Consider the following 14,700-nt stretch of genomic DNA (forward strand, 5'->3'; position numbering starts at 1 on the left):
AAAGCCAAATTAACGAACAAGGAAATGTTATGGTTGGCCACCGCAAGACTACTCACTCGACGCCAATTTGTTGACCAATTTACAACTCAACCGCTTGTCTTAGTGATACTAGTAACAACAACACACTGCTTTTCCACAAATACCCTCACTTCTCTCGACTCTTATTATGCAAACCTTGTTCAAGCCTGCATTCGATCTAAATCTCTCCCTCAAGCCAAGAAAATCCATCAACTTCTCTTGAAAAACACTACCCGCCTCAAGGACACCTCCTTTTTACTTGAAAAGGTAGCCCATTTGTATATAACCTGCAATCAAGTTGACCTCGCATCCCGCGTGTTCGATGAAATTCCCCAACCAAGTGTTATTCTTTCGAACCTTCTCATAAGAGCATACGCATGGAATGGACCCTTTGAACGAGCCATCCACTTGTACTATCACTTGCTCCAATCGGGTGTTAAGCCCACTAAATACACTTACCCCTTTGTTCTCAAGGCCTGCTCAGGTTTACAAGCACTGGAAGCTGGTAGAGAGATACATGAGCATGCCAAAGCATTTGGGCTTGCCTCTGATATCTATGTTTGCACTGCTTTGATTGACCTCTATGCCAAGTGCGGGGACTTGGTAGAGGCACAGACTGTCTTCCATGGTATGCTGTATAAAGATGTCGTGGCATGGAATGCTATGATTGCCGGGTTTTCGCTTCATGGTCTTCATGATGACACTATACAAATGCTTGTTCAAATGCAAAAAGCGGGAACAAGTCCAAACGCTTCCACCATTGTTGCAGTTCTTCCCACAGTTGCACAAGCTAATGCATTGAGCCAAGGGAAGGCAATGCACGGTTTCTCCCTGAGAAGGAGCCTTAGTGGTGAAGTGGTGCTTGGAACTGGGCTTTTGGATATGTATTCTAAATGTCAGTGCATAGCTTATGCGAGGAGAATATTTGATGCAATTGATGTCAAGAACGAGGTTTGTTGGAGCGCAATGATAGGTGCATATGTGATATGTGACTCTATGAGAGAGGCGATGGAGTTATTTGATGAAATGGTGCTAAGAAAGGAAATAAATCCAACACCGGTAACTCTTGGGAGTATACTCCGTGCTTGCACAAAGCTAACTGATCTGAGTAGAGGGAGACGGGTACATTGTTATGCAATTAAATCTGGGTTTGATTTAAATACAATGGTGGGAAACACAATCCTGTCTATGTATGCAAAGTGTGGGATCATAGATGACGCAGTCAGATTCTTTGATAAAATGAATTCAAAAGATACAGTTTCTTATAGTGCTATCATCTCAGGCTGCGTGCAGAATGGTTATGCAAAGGAAGCTTTACTTATATTTCATCATATGCAATTGTCCGGGATTGATCCAGATTTGGCAACCATGGTGGGTGTTTTGCCAGCTTGTTCACATTTGGCTGCTCTACAACACGGGGCCTGTGGACACGCTTATTCAATTGTTCATGGCTTCGGTACTGACACCTCAATTTGTAATGTCTTAATAGACATGTACTCAAAGTGTGGGAAGATTAATAGAGGTAGACAAGTTTTTGACAGAATGGTTACGCGGGATATTATCTCATGGAATGCAATGATAGTTGGTTATGGGATTCATGGCCTTGGGATGGAAGCTATTTCACAGTTCCATCATATGCTGGCAGCTGGCATTAAGCCCGACGACGTGACTTTCATTGGTCTCTTATCTGCTTGCAGCCATTCGGGGCTTGTCACCGAAGGCAAACACTGGTTCAATGCTATGAGTGAGGATTTCAACATAACCCCGAGGATGGAACATTACATATGCATGGTGGATCTTCTGGGCCGGGCTGGACTTTTGGCGGAGGCACACGTTTTCATCCAAAAAATGCCATTTGAGGCTGATGTTCGTGTGTGGAGTGCATTGCTTGCTGCATGTAGGGTCCACAATAATATTGAACTTGGGGAAGAAGCATCCAAGAAAATTCAGGGGAAAGGACTCGAAGGTACTGGAAATTTGGTCCTTCTATCTAACATATACAGCGCTGTTGGGAGATGGGATGATGCAGCCTATGTCAGAATCAAGCAGAAGGGCCAAGGCCTTAAGAAGAGTCCAGGATGCAGTTGGGTTGAGATAAACGGGATTATTCATGGATTTGTTGGTGGAGATCAGTCCCATCCTCAATCAGCTCAGATACATGAAAAACTAGAGGAACTACTAGTAGATATGAAAAGGCTGGGATATTGTGCAGAAAATAGTTTTGTTCTCCAAGATGTTGAGGAAGAGGAGAAAGAAAGAATCCTCCTTTATCATAGTGAGAAGCTAGCCATTGCTTACGCAATTCTTAGTCTGAGGCCAGGCAAACCCATCTTAGTTACCAAGAATTTGCGGGTTTGTGGTGATTGCCATGCTGCCATAAAGGTGATCACTCTTATTACAAAGAGAGAAATAATTGTAAGAGATTTGAGTCGGTTTCATCATTTCAAAGATGGAATTTGCAACTGTGCTGACTTTTGGTGAAGAAGAAGATTCATGGGTGCATTCAACCTTCCCCTTGTCCCTTTGGCTTTATGATTATTGGCTTAGCAGGTTAGTTTCATTTGCGGTTGATTGAGCAATTTCATTACTTGCTGCAGATATTATTGAATAATTGGTTTTCTTTTTACTTTGAACATAGGATAAGAAATTTACTTGCCATTGAGAGCAGTGCATTGGGATGTGGCAGGCACTTCAATTCATTCCCTTTTAAAAATGGTGGCCAAACATTTTGGAAGATTCAATAAAAGAGGAACTGAGTGATAGCTCAGAGCTTCTGGAATGTGAGTCTGGATTTATACTATGGAATGGATGAAATATTTTTTTTTTTCTACTTCTGATGAACTCCTTTGAAAACAGTGCAAACGCCCTCTGAGTCCAGTGGATTGATAGAGGATTTTGGTGTAGGTCAGATATTCTATCTTTATCAGTTGTTTACCCAAATCAGAGAAGAAGAAAAGAAAGGACAGAGTATAAGCATATAATATGATGTGTATAGTGTATAGAGACTTGACAGGAAAACAAATGAGTTGAGTTGGCAACTTGGCATAATAATTTGTTTAATGACCATGAATTTGAAGAAAGAATGAAACTCCAATGAGGTTCCAATTAGGTGAGTGATGTTGGGCTCTCTGTCTGTAGGTGTAGGAAGATTATAAAAGTCTCTTATCTTCTTCTCCATTTGGTGCGCATTGCTGATCTGCACTTCAAATGAGAGAGGCTTCTATTTGCTGGGACATTAGTAGAAAAATCCATCATGCGAATAAAACATTAGGTTTTTACCTTGATGTGGAGAGCTTGACATTATTCTTATGAATGATTGGTTGCTTGCTTCATGTCTGTGCTACTCCTACTTTGTTTGGTGTCATCATCCTACAATATTATTCACAAAACTAATAAACTAAACGTGGAATTTCATGGGGGTAAGAGTGGCATTAATCACTTGTTCTAGTTTTTTCTTTCTCTTTACACACGTTTATTGGGATTACTCACCTTCTCTCATGATTGTCATAATAAATTTGTATTTTTATCAATTGCATTGTCTTACATTATATGCAGTGCACTATGACTCTACAACGAGTAATAGGTAGGATAGGATTAGCATTATAATAAAGGAATTATTCCCCACTACCCCACCAAACCCACTAGTTTATTCAAATGACCTCACCAGTCACGAAACCATGCACCTCTCTCCTCTCATCCCTCCATTTATTTATTGTTTTTTTTCTCTTTATTTTATTTGAATTGCATTGGAAAATAATGAGCATGGAAGTAAGTACGTATTAGCTCACAAGAAGGGACTCAGCAATTTACAAACTTACAAGATATTGACAAGGCGACATGTCGATAATTGCTAATCAATTTGGTGTAAATTCAATCCAAATGACAAAGTCACATGTCGATGATTACTAGTCAAATTGGAGGGCTGCCTGCTATTACTAATCAAAACCATGCAAAATGCAAATATAGATATAGTGGTCACCTACAGGCCAAGTACATACATGATACAAACGACACACACACACACATATATATATATATATATATATATATATATATATATATATATATATATATATATATATATATATATGATATATATATATATATATATATATGATATATTTGCATTTATAGAAAAAGTTAATCATCTAACCTAAACATTTTTATTATTTTATAAACAACTCAAGACATGACATGTTCTTTACAAAAATAAAAACAAAAGTATGAAATTAGCTAGCTTTAATTGGAATATCGATTGCTGGTATAATTGTTTTCTTAGAGTAAAAGGTGAGTATTCAACTTGCCACGTCACCAATTGAATAGAAAATCGAATTGTGAAGTTGATAGAGGGCGTAATTTGGTCAGATTTAAAGAAACATTGAGTTTTGTATTGATGAAATTGAAAACTCGAGGCCCATTTCAATAATGACCTTAAACTTGAAGATACGCTTTTTCCATTCTCTATGTACTCGAGTTATACTTGTTGTGTTGCATATCCAAGCTCCCGCAACCCTAACCCACAACCACAAGCATGCATTATTTATAACCAAAAAAAGAAGAAAAAAAAAAAAGAGTAATATCCACCACGCCCCAATGATGGTGGAATTATATGAAAGTATAGGTGGAAATAACAGTGCATTCCATTTATTCGTGGATGGTGGTAGTACATCTTGTTGTTACATGATGTATGATCTATGGCACTGGTAGAATATTCTATGTATGACGACGCGTGGCAATTATATATCTTAACTTTATAAGAAAAGAATAATTCTATTTATGAACAAGTTTTAATTTAAGTTGAGGTGAATTTGACACCCACCAAATGAGCTGTTAGCATAATTGAATCACATTATTAAATAAGAAATCAAGTGGAGTCAACTTCACGAGTTAACAAATAAATAGTGTTTTTTGTTTTAATTTATATTTGTCTAAGAATATAATTTAAAATTAGTTTATTCACTCACCCCCAATTAATGCCACCCAAACCAAGACATAAACGCTTTGTTGGTTTCCAATTATTTTATTTGTTTATTATTTGCTTGGTTTGGTGGTGGCGGTGGTAGTGGTGGTGTCCAGAAGAGAAGCACCAAAGGAGAGGACGACACTCCAGAGGTGGTTTCTTGCCGCCTTTTTCTTACGGAGGAGGAGTTGTCATTTTCAAAGACCTACCAGAGGTCATTGTTAATTGCGGGTTTCACTAAGTTTTAAAATTCAAGATACCGTTACATAATATATATTTATTTATTTTATTAAAGTAATACTAATTCTACGTCTACCTCTACTCTCAGAAAACAAAAAATAAAAAAAATTCATCTTGTACTACAATAATATATTTTGTATCGTACCACATCACATTCATTGGAAAATTTCATTTCTCTCTCCTCACTCTCTCACAGAGAAAGAATAGCAGAGAAGAGAAAGAAGAGAGAGAACCCAGAACCAGAAGAAGCAAAGCAATTGCTCCTCTGACGAACTGCCGTTTCATTTCAATTTTCTAAGGTCAGTTATACAACCTCTCCCTCTCTCTCTCTCTCTCTCTCTCTCTCTCTGCATAGGGGTTTCTGTTTTTGCTTTTCTTAATTATTTTATTTTATTCTTATTTTAAAGGCTTATATAAAGTATTTGCTTTGCTTATTCAACGATATGCATGGGTCTGCTCGATTTGGCCATGAATTTCAGTCTCCAGTGTCTTTGAATGTTGATTTTCTTGCTTATTTAGTCTCAAATAGTTTTTGAGCTTCTTCTTAGAGTGGGTAAGCTCCAAATCAACAATGGTTTGATCTGTGTGCTGTGCACTCGCTCTGCAGTGAGCCATCAATAATTGGAAACCATCATGGGGAGGAAGAAGCGAACTCAAAATCCTAGTGGAGGTGAAAGCTCCGAGCCTCAGGAAGGTAGGGGGGGCAGTGATCAAGCCTTCCAAAGGACTTCCCCTTCACCTTCACCTTCACCTTCACCCCAACAACACAATGAAGGACCAAGAGGAGGAAGTTACCAAGGTGGAAGAGCCTGGGCCCCACAAGGACCACAAGGGCCACAAGGACCACAAGGAGGCCAGAGAGGCTATGGTGGTGGTGGTGGCCGTGGTCGTGGGATGCCACAACAGCAGCAATATAGTTATGCTGGGACCTCGGCTCAGGCGCATGAATATCGAGGTAGGGGTAGGGGTGGTCAGGGAGGAGGACGCCCAAATCAGGCAGGAGGAGGTCGTGGCGGTCATGGCGGCGGAGGCGGCGGTGGTCGTGGCCGTGGGGGAGGAGGACCTTCTTATGTTGGTGGTCCAGCCAGACCATCAGTTCCCGACCTGCACCAAGCGACCCCTGCTCCATATGTTGCCGGGGTCACCCCTCAGCCCACAGGCCCTACATCCTATGCACCCTATACGCCCTATGAGCCTCAGTCTTCAGAATTGGTACAGCCTTTTCACCAGATTTCTATCCAGCAAGAAGGTGCTCCTGCTCCTGCTCCTGCTCCTGCTCCTGTCCATGCAATTCAACCCATTCCAGCCTCAAGTAAGTCTGTGAGGTTCCCTCTTCGCCCTGGCAGAGGCACCACTGGCATAAAATGTATAGTCAAGGCAAACCACTTCTTCGCTGAATTGCCAGACAAAGATTTGCACCAGTATGATGTGAGTTCTTTTACATTCCATCTATGTCTCTATCCTTCTGATATTGTTCTAAAACCTATGTTGATCATGGTTGCTTTCAAATGCATATTACTTATTGACAGGTCACAATTACACCTGACATTGCATCACGGAGGTTGAATCGGGCTGTGATGAAGCGGCTGGTGGATTTATACAGGGAATCCCATCTTGGAAATCGGCTCCCTGCCTATGACGGGCGCAAGAGTCTGTATACTGCTGGGCCACTTCCTTTCTCATCAAAAGAGTTTAAGATTGCACTTATGGATGACGATGATGGATCAGGCGGGCAAAGGTTGGATACTCAGTGCTCAGTTTGTATTTGTACATAGGTTTTGTATACAGTCTTCTTACTCATCTTCTTGATGCAGGAGGGAGAGAGAATTTAAAGTGGTGATCAAATTTGCTGCACGTGCTGACCTGCACCATCTAGAACTCTTTCTGCAGGGGAGGCAAGCTGAGGCTCCTCAGGAAGCCCTTCAGGTTCTTGACATTGTTCTGCGTGAATTGCCTACTGCTAGGTATACAATATATATCTTCTAATTGTGCCCAATACATGCCAATAATTGTACATTACTTTGATATTGTTCTAGAGCTAACTCTGTGTTGTCTTGATTGATTGTAGTTACTATCCTGTGGGGCGTTCATTTTATTCCCCTGATCTGGGGAGAAGGCAGTCACTCGGTGAGGGTTTGGAAAGTTGGCGTGGATTCTATCAAAGTATTCGTCCAACGCAGATGGGGCTGTCTCTGAATATTGGTACCTGATCTTTGAAGTTTTTTAATTGAAATTTTACGCAATTATCATGATTTTTTTTCTTCTCCAGTTCACCACCTATTATCAATTTGACTGTCCCACAATTGATGCATACTGTGTACATTTTCTTCCAGTGCCATGTTTTATGTTACATTGACAAAATTATCAATGGTCCAGATATGTCCTCTACGGCTTTCATTGAGCCACTGCCGGTCATTGAATTTGTCAATGAGCTGCTCAATCGAGATATTTCATCCAGACCATTGTCTGATGCTGATCGGGTGAAGGTTAGATTTTTCTCATTGTCTTGGTCTTGATACTTCTGTCTGCAGTGCTTGTGATGAATTGTGTCGATAATTTTGGTATATATTTTTTTATTTCTCCTAGAGCTTCCACTGCAGCATTGTGCTTGTGTTGGATCATGTTTTATGCCGCACCTTTTGAATGGTGAATGTCCATTTATTTTCCCGCAGGTGTAGGATCCCACAGCAGAAGCTCCCTCTTATTTTTCCTTTCTACTTATGTTGTGTCAAAATCAACTTTCATGTTATCCTTCTAAAAAAATAAAAATAAATAAAGGCTAATATATTCATTGTGACAAAGTGATCTTGTTTGTTTTATGCAACTTTCTGGATGGGATGTCTACACAGTCTATGGAGAATTTGAATTTTGCCTTAATTTATAGCAGATATCAGAATCACAGCTTTCTATTTGTGCATGAACAGATAAAGAAGGCTCTACGAGGAATCAAGGTTGAGGTCACTCACCGTGGAAATATGCGCAGAAAATACCGCATATCTGGTTTGACATCGCAGGCAACAAGAGAACTGACGTGAGTATTGACATCTATTGTCTTCATTGGTTATGTGTGTCCATGTAGAAACATGAGGATTAATGTTTGCTTAAGATTATATATTTTAAGAAAATATCATAAACCCCCATACTTTGGGGCCGATTCTAGTGCCCCCACCCTAAATGTCTAATTTCATCAATGTTCATCCTAAACTATGGATGTGCTTTTTATAGGCTCGGCCTTGCCTGTCAAAAGTGGAAGGATAGAGAAGAAAAAATAACAGGAAAGTGAAAGAACAAAAATAATACACTTGAAAGTGAGTGAGAAGAGAGATGATAGAGTTGCGCGTGAGAGGAGAGAAAATACATATAATGGTGTATAAGTTAAAAACTAAAATCAATTTAAGTAGTTTTTAGTTTTACATTTCTCATGCCTCTCTTCACCTTTATGATCTTTTATCTCCCTCTCTCTTTTCTATCATATCTCTCATTTGTCTCTCAAATAAGAAAAAGAAAACTGAAAATTAGAATCTTTATCAAACAGGCCCTTAATTTTTCACCTGAGGGATGTACTATGAAATCTGTAGCTGATTCTTAAAATTAAACCAATTCATATCAGATGCATCCAAAACTTTTTTTAAAATATATTCTGATATTGTTCTTTGATTGTTTAGTTTTCCACTTGATGAAAGAGGTACTATGAAATCAGTTGTTGAGTACTTTCATGAAACCTATGGTTTCATTATTAAGCACACCCAACTGCCTTGTCTACAAGTGGGAAATCAACAAAGATCAAATTATTTGCCCATGGAGGTAAATAACTGTAACTATTTTTGGTCATTATAAACTGGGAAAGCATGCTAATAGGCCGTTATTGTGTTCAGGTCTGTAAAATTGTTGAGGGTCAAAGGTACTCAAGGAGGTTGAATGAGAGGCAGATTACTGCTTTGCTGAAGGTGACCTGTCAGCGTCCTCACGAAAGGGAACTTGATATCATGCAGGTTTGATATTGTGGAAATTTTCTTTCTTTTAGTGAAATTAAATGTGGTTGGCACCTGATGTTTGACACTCCATAGGACTGATATGTAAAATATACTCACTTGGTATGTGTTGGTTGAAATTTTCACTCCTCAGACAGTTCGTCAAAATGCTTACCACGAAGATCCTTATGCTCAAGAGTTTGGAATTAAAATAAGTGAGAATCTCACTTTAGTTGAAGCTCGCATCCTTCCTGCACCAAGGGTAAGAGATATTTAATTTTCTGCTGTCTAATAGTTTTTTTCTAATTGGTGCCACCCTTTGTTCCTTCACTATTTGGATGGTAATTAAGTATTGAATCTTGTGTCACAGCTTAAATATCATGATACGGGTAGAGAAAAAGATTGCCTGCCTCGCGTTGGACAGTGGAACATGATGAATAAGGTATCTTTTGCATAGATTTATGGTTTCCTTATTTAGAATACCTCTTTAATGTAAGCACAGATGAAGCTGGATATCTATATGTATCTGTTTGCATGCGTACCCAATTAATTTGGCTGCATCCAATGAAATCTGTTATCGACTTTGTGCTACATTAGCATGTTTGTTTCCCTGTGATGGAGATGTTAGGGGTTCCTATTAATGCTGTAGCACTGACTTAGAAATTAATTGGCAAAACTAAAATAAGTAGGTGGTAGTGGGTTCAAGAAACATTGTGTTTGCATTGTGAAGGAAAGCAAGTATTTCAATTTTTTCCCAGTTCTTTTTCTTCTTTTGGCGGTTGGGTGGAGGGAAAGGGAAAGTTCAAGACAGCCACAGATATTATGAGTCAGGTGATCATTAGAAATTTAGCAAAGTTATGGCTTGGGCACTGGTAGGAGGATGCTGGGTTTCGACTATCATTAGTCAAGATTCTGTTTAAGAGTTATCACCTCTGCAATATGAAGTGGATTGCATATCTGGAGTGGCATGTGGTCTGAAATTTTGGTTCTTCTGGACTAAGTTGCTAACTACATCAGTTGCTGATTTGGTTGGCCTTGCGCATGCTATCCTGCCCTATCATCTGCTGGCAATTAAAACGCATATATTTTTTGTGTTGAGTTCCAGTGGGTTTTCAAATAACAAGTGTTACAACCCATGGTTGTAATTTGTCGGGGGTTGTTGATTCAGCCATGCACTAAATATAGCTTTTCCGATGGGTGACATTTGCCTGTTGAGCAATGTAGCTATTTTAGCCACTAATTGGTCACTTTCATGTTGAGTAGGTTTAATTGATACTGCTCGTGCATGATTTTGCTTTTCTATAACCTAATACATTTCTTGTGTGTTAGTGTGTGCGTGTGTTTTTTTTCATTCTCCAGGAGGGAGGAAGATGATTGTGCCTTTTGTTGAAGTCATTAGTAAACTTCCGTAAGAGTTTCAAAATAGAGAGATTATGTTATTCTCTTTAGACTTTTTTTATTTACTATATATTGTTACAGAAAATGGTTAATGGGGGCACAGTCAACAATTGGATGTGCATAAATTTCTCATGGAACGTGCAAGATGCTGCTGCCCGTCGGTTTTGTCATGAACTTGCTCAAATGTGTAACATTTCTGGCATGGTATGAGGCTTGTGATGCTGTTATATTTTTCCCTTCTCCTCTATATCTGAGATGCCTTATGTTAGTGTTTGATTTCCCTCTAGGCATTTAATCCAGAACCAGTTCTTCCACCTATTAGTGCTCGTCCAGATCAGGTAGAGAGGGCCCTAAAAACTCGCTACCACGAAGCGATGACCAAACTCCAGCCACAGGGCCAGGAGCTTGAGCTGCTTATTGCTATTTTGCCTGATAATAATGGCTCTCTTTACGGTTTGGAACTTGAACTAAATTCACCACATTATGCCTTTTCAAAAGTTGTCATTATTTAATTTTAGCATTAAAACTTGGACTTAAATATGTCATGATTTGTTATCCAGGTGATTTGAAACGAATTTGTGAGACAGATCTTGGCCTTGTTTCCCAGTGCTGTTTAACGAAGCACGTATTTAAGACAAATAAGCAACAGTATTTGGCAAATGTAACATTGAAGATTAATGTGAAGGTTGGGGGAAGGAATACAGTGCTAGTTGATGCTCTGTCAAGGCGTATTCCTTTAGTCAGCGACCGACCTACCATCATTTTCGGTGCTGATGTCACCCATCCTCATCCTGGAGAGGATTCAAGTCCATCAATTGCGGCTGTGAGTTACTGACCATACATATGTGCTTTAGCTTGCATATGATTTTATTCTCTGTTCCACCTTGAGTAGCTTTTGACTGTTTCAAGATTTTAATTTAAAATCAGGTTGTGGCTTCTCAAGATTGGCCTGAAGTTACAAAGTATGCTGGTTTGGTTTCTGCTCAAGCCCATCGACAGGAACTCATCCAAGATTTGTTCAAAACATGGCAGGATCCAGCAAGAGGGACAATGTCTGGTGGCATGATCAAGTATGACTCTCTCATTCGTTTAGGTTCTTGTAGTATGTAGCTGTCTTAATTATGATTATTTAATTTATTTATTTTTAATAAACATTTGTTTTGGGTAGTAGGATTGAGTTATATTTATTCTTTTGAATACAGGGAACTGCTCATATCTTTCCGTAGATCAACTGGGCAGAAACCTCAACGCATCATATTTTACAGGCATGTCTTATATTATGCTGCCACTGCATTTCATCCATTCTTTTTCTTATCTAATGGTCTATTTATTGCTTTACAGGGATGGTGTCAGTGAAGGACAGTTTTATCAAGTTTTGCTGTATGAACTTGACGCCATTCGTAAAGTAAACCTACTTTGCTGAGTTATCAATTTCTCCAGTTTTCATTTATATATTGTAAATTTCTTTTAAGTTTTGCAGCTGTCTGGAAATTGATAAAAGTCGGTCAATCACTTCCTCATCTTAATGTATATATTTCTGTTCTCTGTAAACTCAGGCATGTGCCTCTTTGGAGCCTGACTATCAGCCTCCCGTGACTTTTGTTGTGGTTCAGAAGCGACATCATACCAGGTTGTTTGCCAACAACCATTCTGACCCCAAAGCTGTTGACAGAAGTGGGAATATATTACCTGGTATTCATTCTGCTTGATTTGAAATTTTTTTGCCATGATTTTCAGAACATACATATGTGATATAAAACAGTTTGACATTAATTTACAGGTACCGTTGTCGACTCCAAAATCTGTCATCCAACTGAATTTGACTTTTACTTGTGCAGCCATGCTGGAATCCAGGTAGTGATTGGTTAATTCTATGTTTATATATACTCTAAAATGTTTTGGGAGTGTAGTTAAATTGGTAGTCATCATGTCAAACAGGGCACTAGCCGTCCAGCTCATTACCATGTGCTATGGGATGAAAACAAGTTTTCAGCTGATGGATTGCAGACCCTTACAAATAACCTTTGCTATACGTAAGTTTTTGATATATCTCTTAATTTCATGTTCAATGTATTGGTTATGTTCTTTTTTGGGGGGTTAATGATTGGGTTCAACTCATGCAGATATGCAAGGTGCACACGTTCTGTTTCCGTGGGTGAGCTTTCTCTCTCTGTCTCTCTCTCAAATAAACACACAAAAGTGACAAAACACACATCCTCTGTCTTATGCATTTGTATTTGATGCTTGTTATTTTGTGACAATTATTAGTCAATAGTAAAATTGATGAGTTATGTAATTTGGCAGTGCCCCCTGCATACTATGCACATCTTGCTGCATTCCGAGCGCGTTTCTATCTGGAACCACAGACGTCAGAAGGGGGGTCAGTGACAAGTGGTGCGAATGCTGGACGTGGGTACACGGGTGGACGGGGCACGCGAGCACCGAATGCAAATGCTGCTGTGAGGCCTTTACCTGCTCTGAAGGAGAATGTGAAAAGGGTTATGTTCTACTGTTAGGGATAGATAGTCTGTCTGGCCTGGGCCCTAAACCCTGGTGCGGTAATGATAATAATAATGGGCACTCACTTCACTTGATGGTTGTAATTAAGTTAAGATAATATGGTTGCAGTAAGTAATGATGATGTATGTGTTTGCTTGCTAGTTGCTGCGCATCATCATGGCTGGTGATGTGTTAAGTATGTGTTAAGGACAGGGGGACCTTTCCTTTGCTTGTCTATGACTATGACTATGTATGTATGTTTTGAGTGACTTATCCTGGGCTGGGCCTGGTGAATTGTGAATTGTGAATTGTGAATTGTGAACTGATAATGTGTTTTGTTGAACCACCGGGTGCTGGTGACTCATCTGATGGAACTGGAAAAGCTTGAAGCTGTCTGAGATGGTATTTGGACTCTGCCTGCCTGCCTGCACTGATTAAATTAGATTATTATTATTATTATTATTAGTATTATTATTGGGTTTAAGTGTACAAATACTGATGAGTAGTTATGTTTGGTTTGGACACTGTTTGTTTAGCAATATATATAATTAATAGTTGTGTTCGATTGAGGCTCAATTGGAGGGGCCCAATGGGCAAATGGGTATATTGGTAATTTTGAGAAAGCATCAGTCCGTTAGTACCGTACAAATGTCAGGGAAAAGAAGAGGGAAGGAGGTGCGAAGTGGGCGAATTGGCGGTGTGTGTCGCAAATCGAGTAGATATGAAAACAAAGCCGTCTGTGGTGTGGCTCTTTTCTTTGGACATTGGGCGGGCGTTGGGTTGTGCAGTGCAGTGCCCTGTCTGTCTGTGTCTGTGTCTGTGGTGTATTATCGAGACGGGTCGCGGGTCGTGGCCAATCTTGTGATATGGAATTGGAGTTGTTGAGTGGACTGAACGACTCCCCGTTGACCATCCCCTTCTCATAAATTAATTAATAATCTCATTTATCTCTCTCTCCTCCCTCGTTGCTTGCTTATGCCACGTCACTATCCATGTAGATATTTTATCCTCAAATCATTACAGCGACCAGGTCCAGCAGCACCTCTTCTTTCTCTTCACCGTTTTAAAATTTAATTTATATCCTCCGACTACCAGCCATCTTAATTAATCCCACTCTAACTCTGCGCTTAGATATAAATTATAATCATAAAAATAGAGAGACATTGATGGATGATATTAATGTAGCGTAGGAGGACGATCCATGAATAATAACTATATCATCCAATAAATAATTAAGCCTAAATAAAATCCACCCAACCAATGAACTTAAATTATGCATGCGCCGCCACCCACGTACCATGTTTATATTTGCAGCATGCGGTGGGGGTTCGAAGCAAGCAAGCTAGAGATTGAAGTTTCAGTCTTAACATTTTTCTTTTCCGTGCATAATATTAATATACGTCATTTGGGTCTTCTTAACTTCCATAACAATCATTTTGATCCTTTTTTACTTTTGACTGTGTGGTTACCAAGGCCAAATAATATTATAACTTGTGTTGTGATGATCCTTGTGACAAAGTTGGTCACTAATCTAAACTATGTGGACATTTTCATCTTTCCATGTCACTATCAATGCTACACATGCCGGTAACCGCCTCACCTCCCAACTCTCCC

At 39.4% G+C, this 14,700-nt stretch overlaps 2 protein-coding genes across 4 annotated transcripts; both read left to right on the forward strand.

Moving 5' to 3' along the window:
• The first annotated feature begins 10 nt into the window (after nucleotides 1-10).
• Nucleotides 11-2,921, forward strand: LOC110745921 (pentatricopeptide (PPR) repeat-containing protein). Of its 3 annotated transcripts, XM_021946089.2 has the most exons (3): nucleotides 11-2,568; nucleotides 2,657-2,798; nucleotides 2,875-2,921. In XM_021946089.2, the coding sequence occupies exon 1, from the start codon at nucleotides 25-27 to the stop codon at nucleotides 2,497-2,499; it is 2,475 nt and encodes an 824-aa protein (XP_021801781.2). In that variant the 5' UTR covers nucleotides 11-24; the 3' UTR covers nucleotides 2,500-2,568; nucleotides 2,657-2,798; nucleotides 2,875-2,921. The 3 variants fall into 3 exon arrangements, with proteins under 3 accessions (XP_021801781.2, XP_021801774.2, XP_021801789.2); XM_021946082.2 differs by having other exon boundaries at nucleotides 2,657-2,921; XM_021946097.2 differs by having other exon boundaries at nucleotides 2,705-2,921.
• Nucleotides 2,922-5,357: 2,436 nt separating this feature from the next.
• Nucleotides 5,358-13,468, forward strand: LOC110745868 (protein argonaute 1). Its single transcript, XM_021946019.2, has 22 exons — nucleotides 5,358-5,517; nucleotides 5,826-6,646; nucleotides 6,748-6,956; nucleotides 7,033-7,182; nucleotides 7,287-7,420; nucleotides 7,595-7,704; nucleotides 8,143-8,249; nucleotides 8,884-9,022; nucleotides 9,094-9,210; nucleotides 9,344-9,451; nucleotides 9,560-9,631; nucleotides 10,669-10,791; nucleotides 10,875-11,040; nucleotides 11,148-11,410; nucleotides 11,515-11,657; nucleotides 11,790-11,852; nucleotides 11,929-11,992; nucleotides 12,144-12,279; nucleotides 12,368-12,441; nucleotides 12,526-12,620; nucleotides 12,711-12,742; nucleotides 12,892-13,468. The coding sequence occupies exons 2-22, from the start codon at nucleotides 5,852-5,854 to the stop codon at nucleotides 13,101-13,103; spliced, it is 3,312 nt and encodes a 1,103-aa protein (XP_021801711.2). The 5' UTR covers nucleotides 5,358-5,517; nucleotides 5,826-5,851; the 3' UTR covers nucleotides 13,104-13,468.
• Nucleotides 13,469-14,700: the final 1,232 nt, after the last annotated feature.

Source organism: Prunus avium, chromosome 5, assembly GCF_965620075.1.
Source record: "Prunus avium chromosome 5, drPruAviu1.hap1.1, whole genome shotgun sequence".
In the NCBI taxonomy this organism is placed as follows: Eukaryota; Viridiplantae; Streptophyta; class Magnoliopsida; order Rosales; family Rosaceae; genus Prunus; species Prunus avium.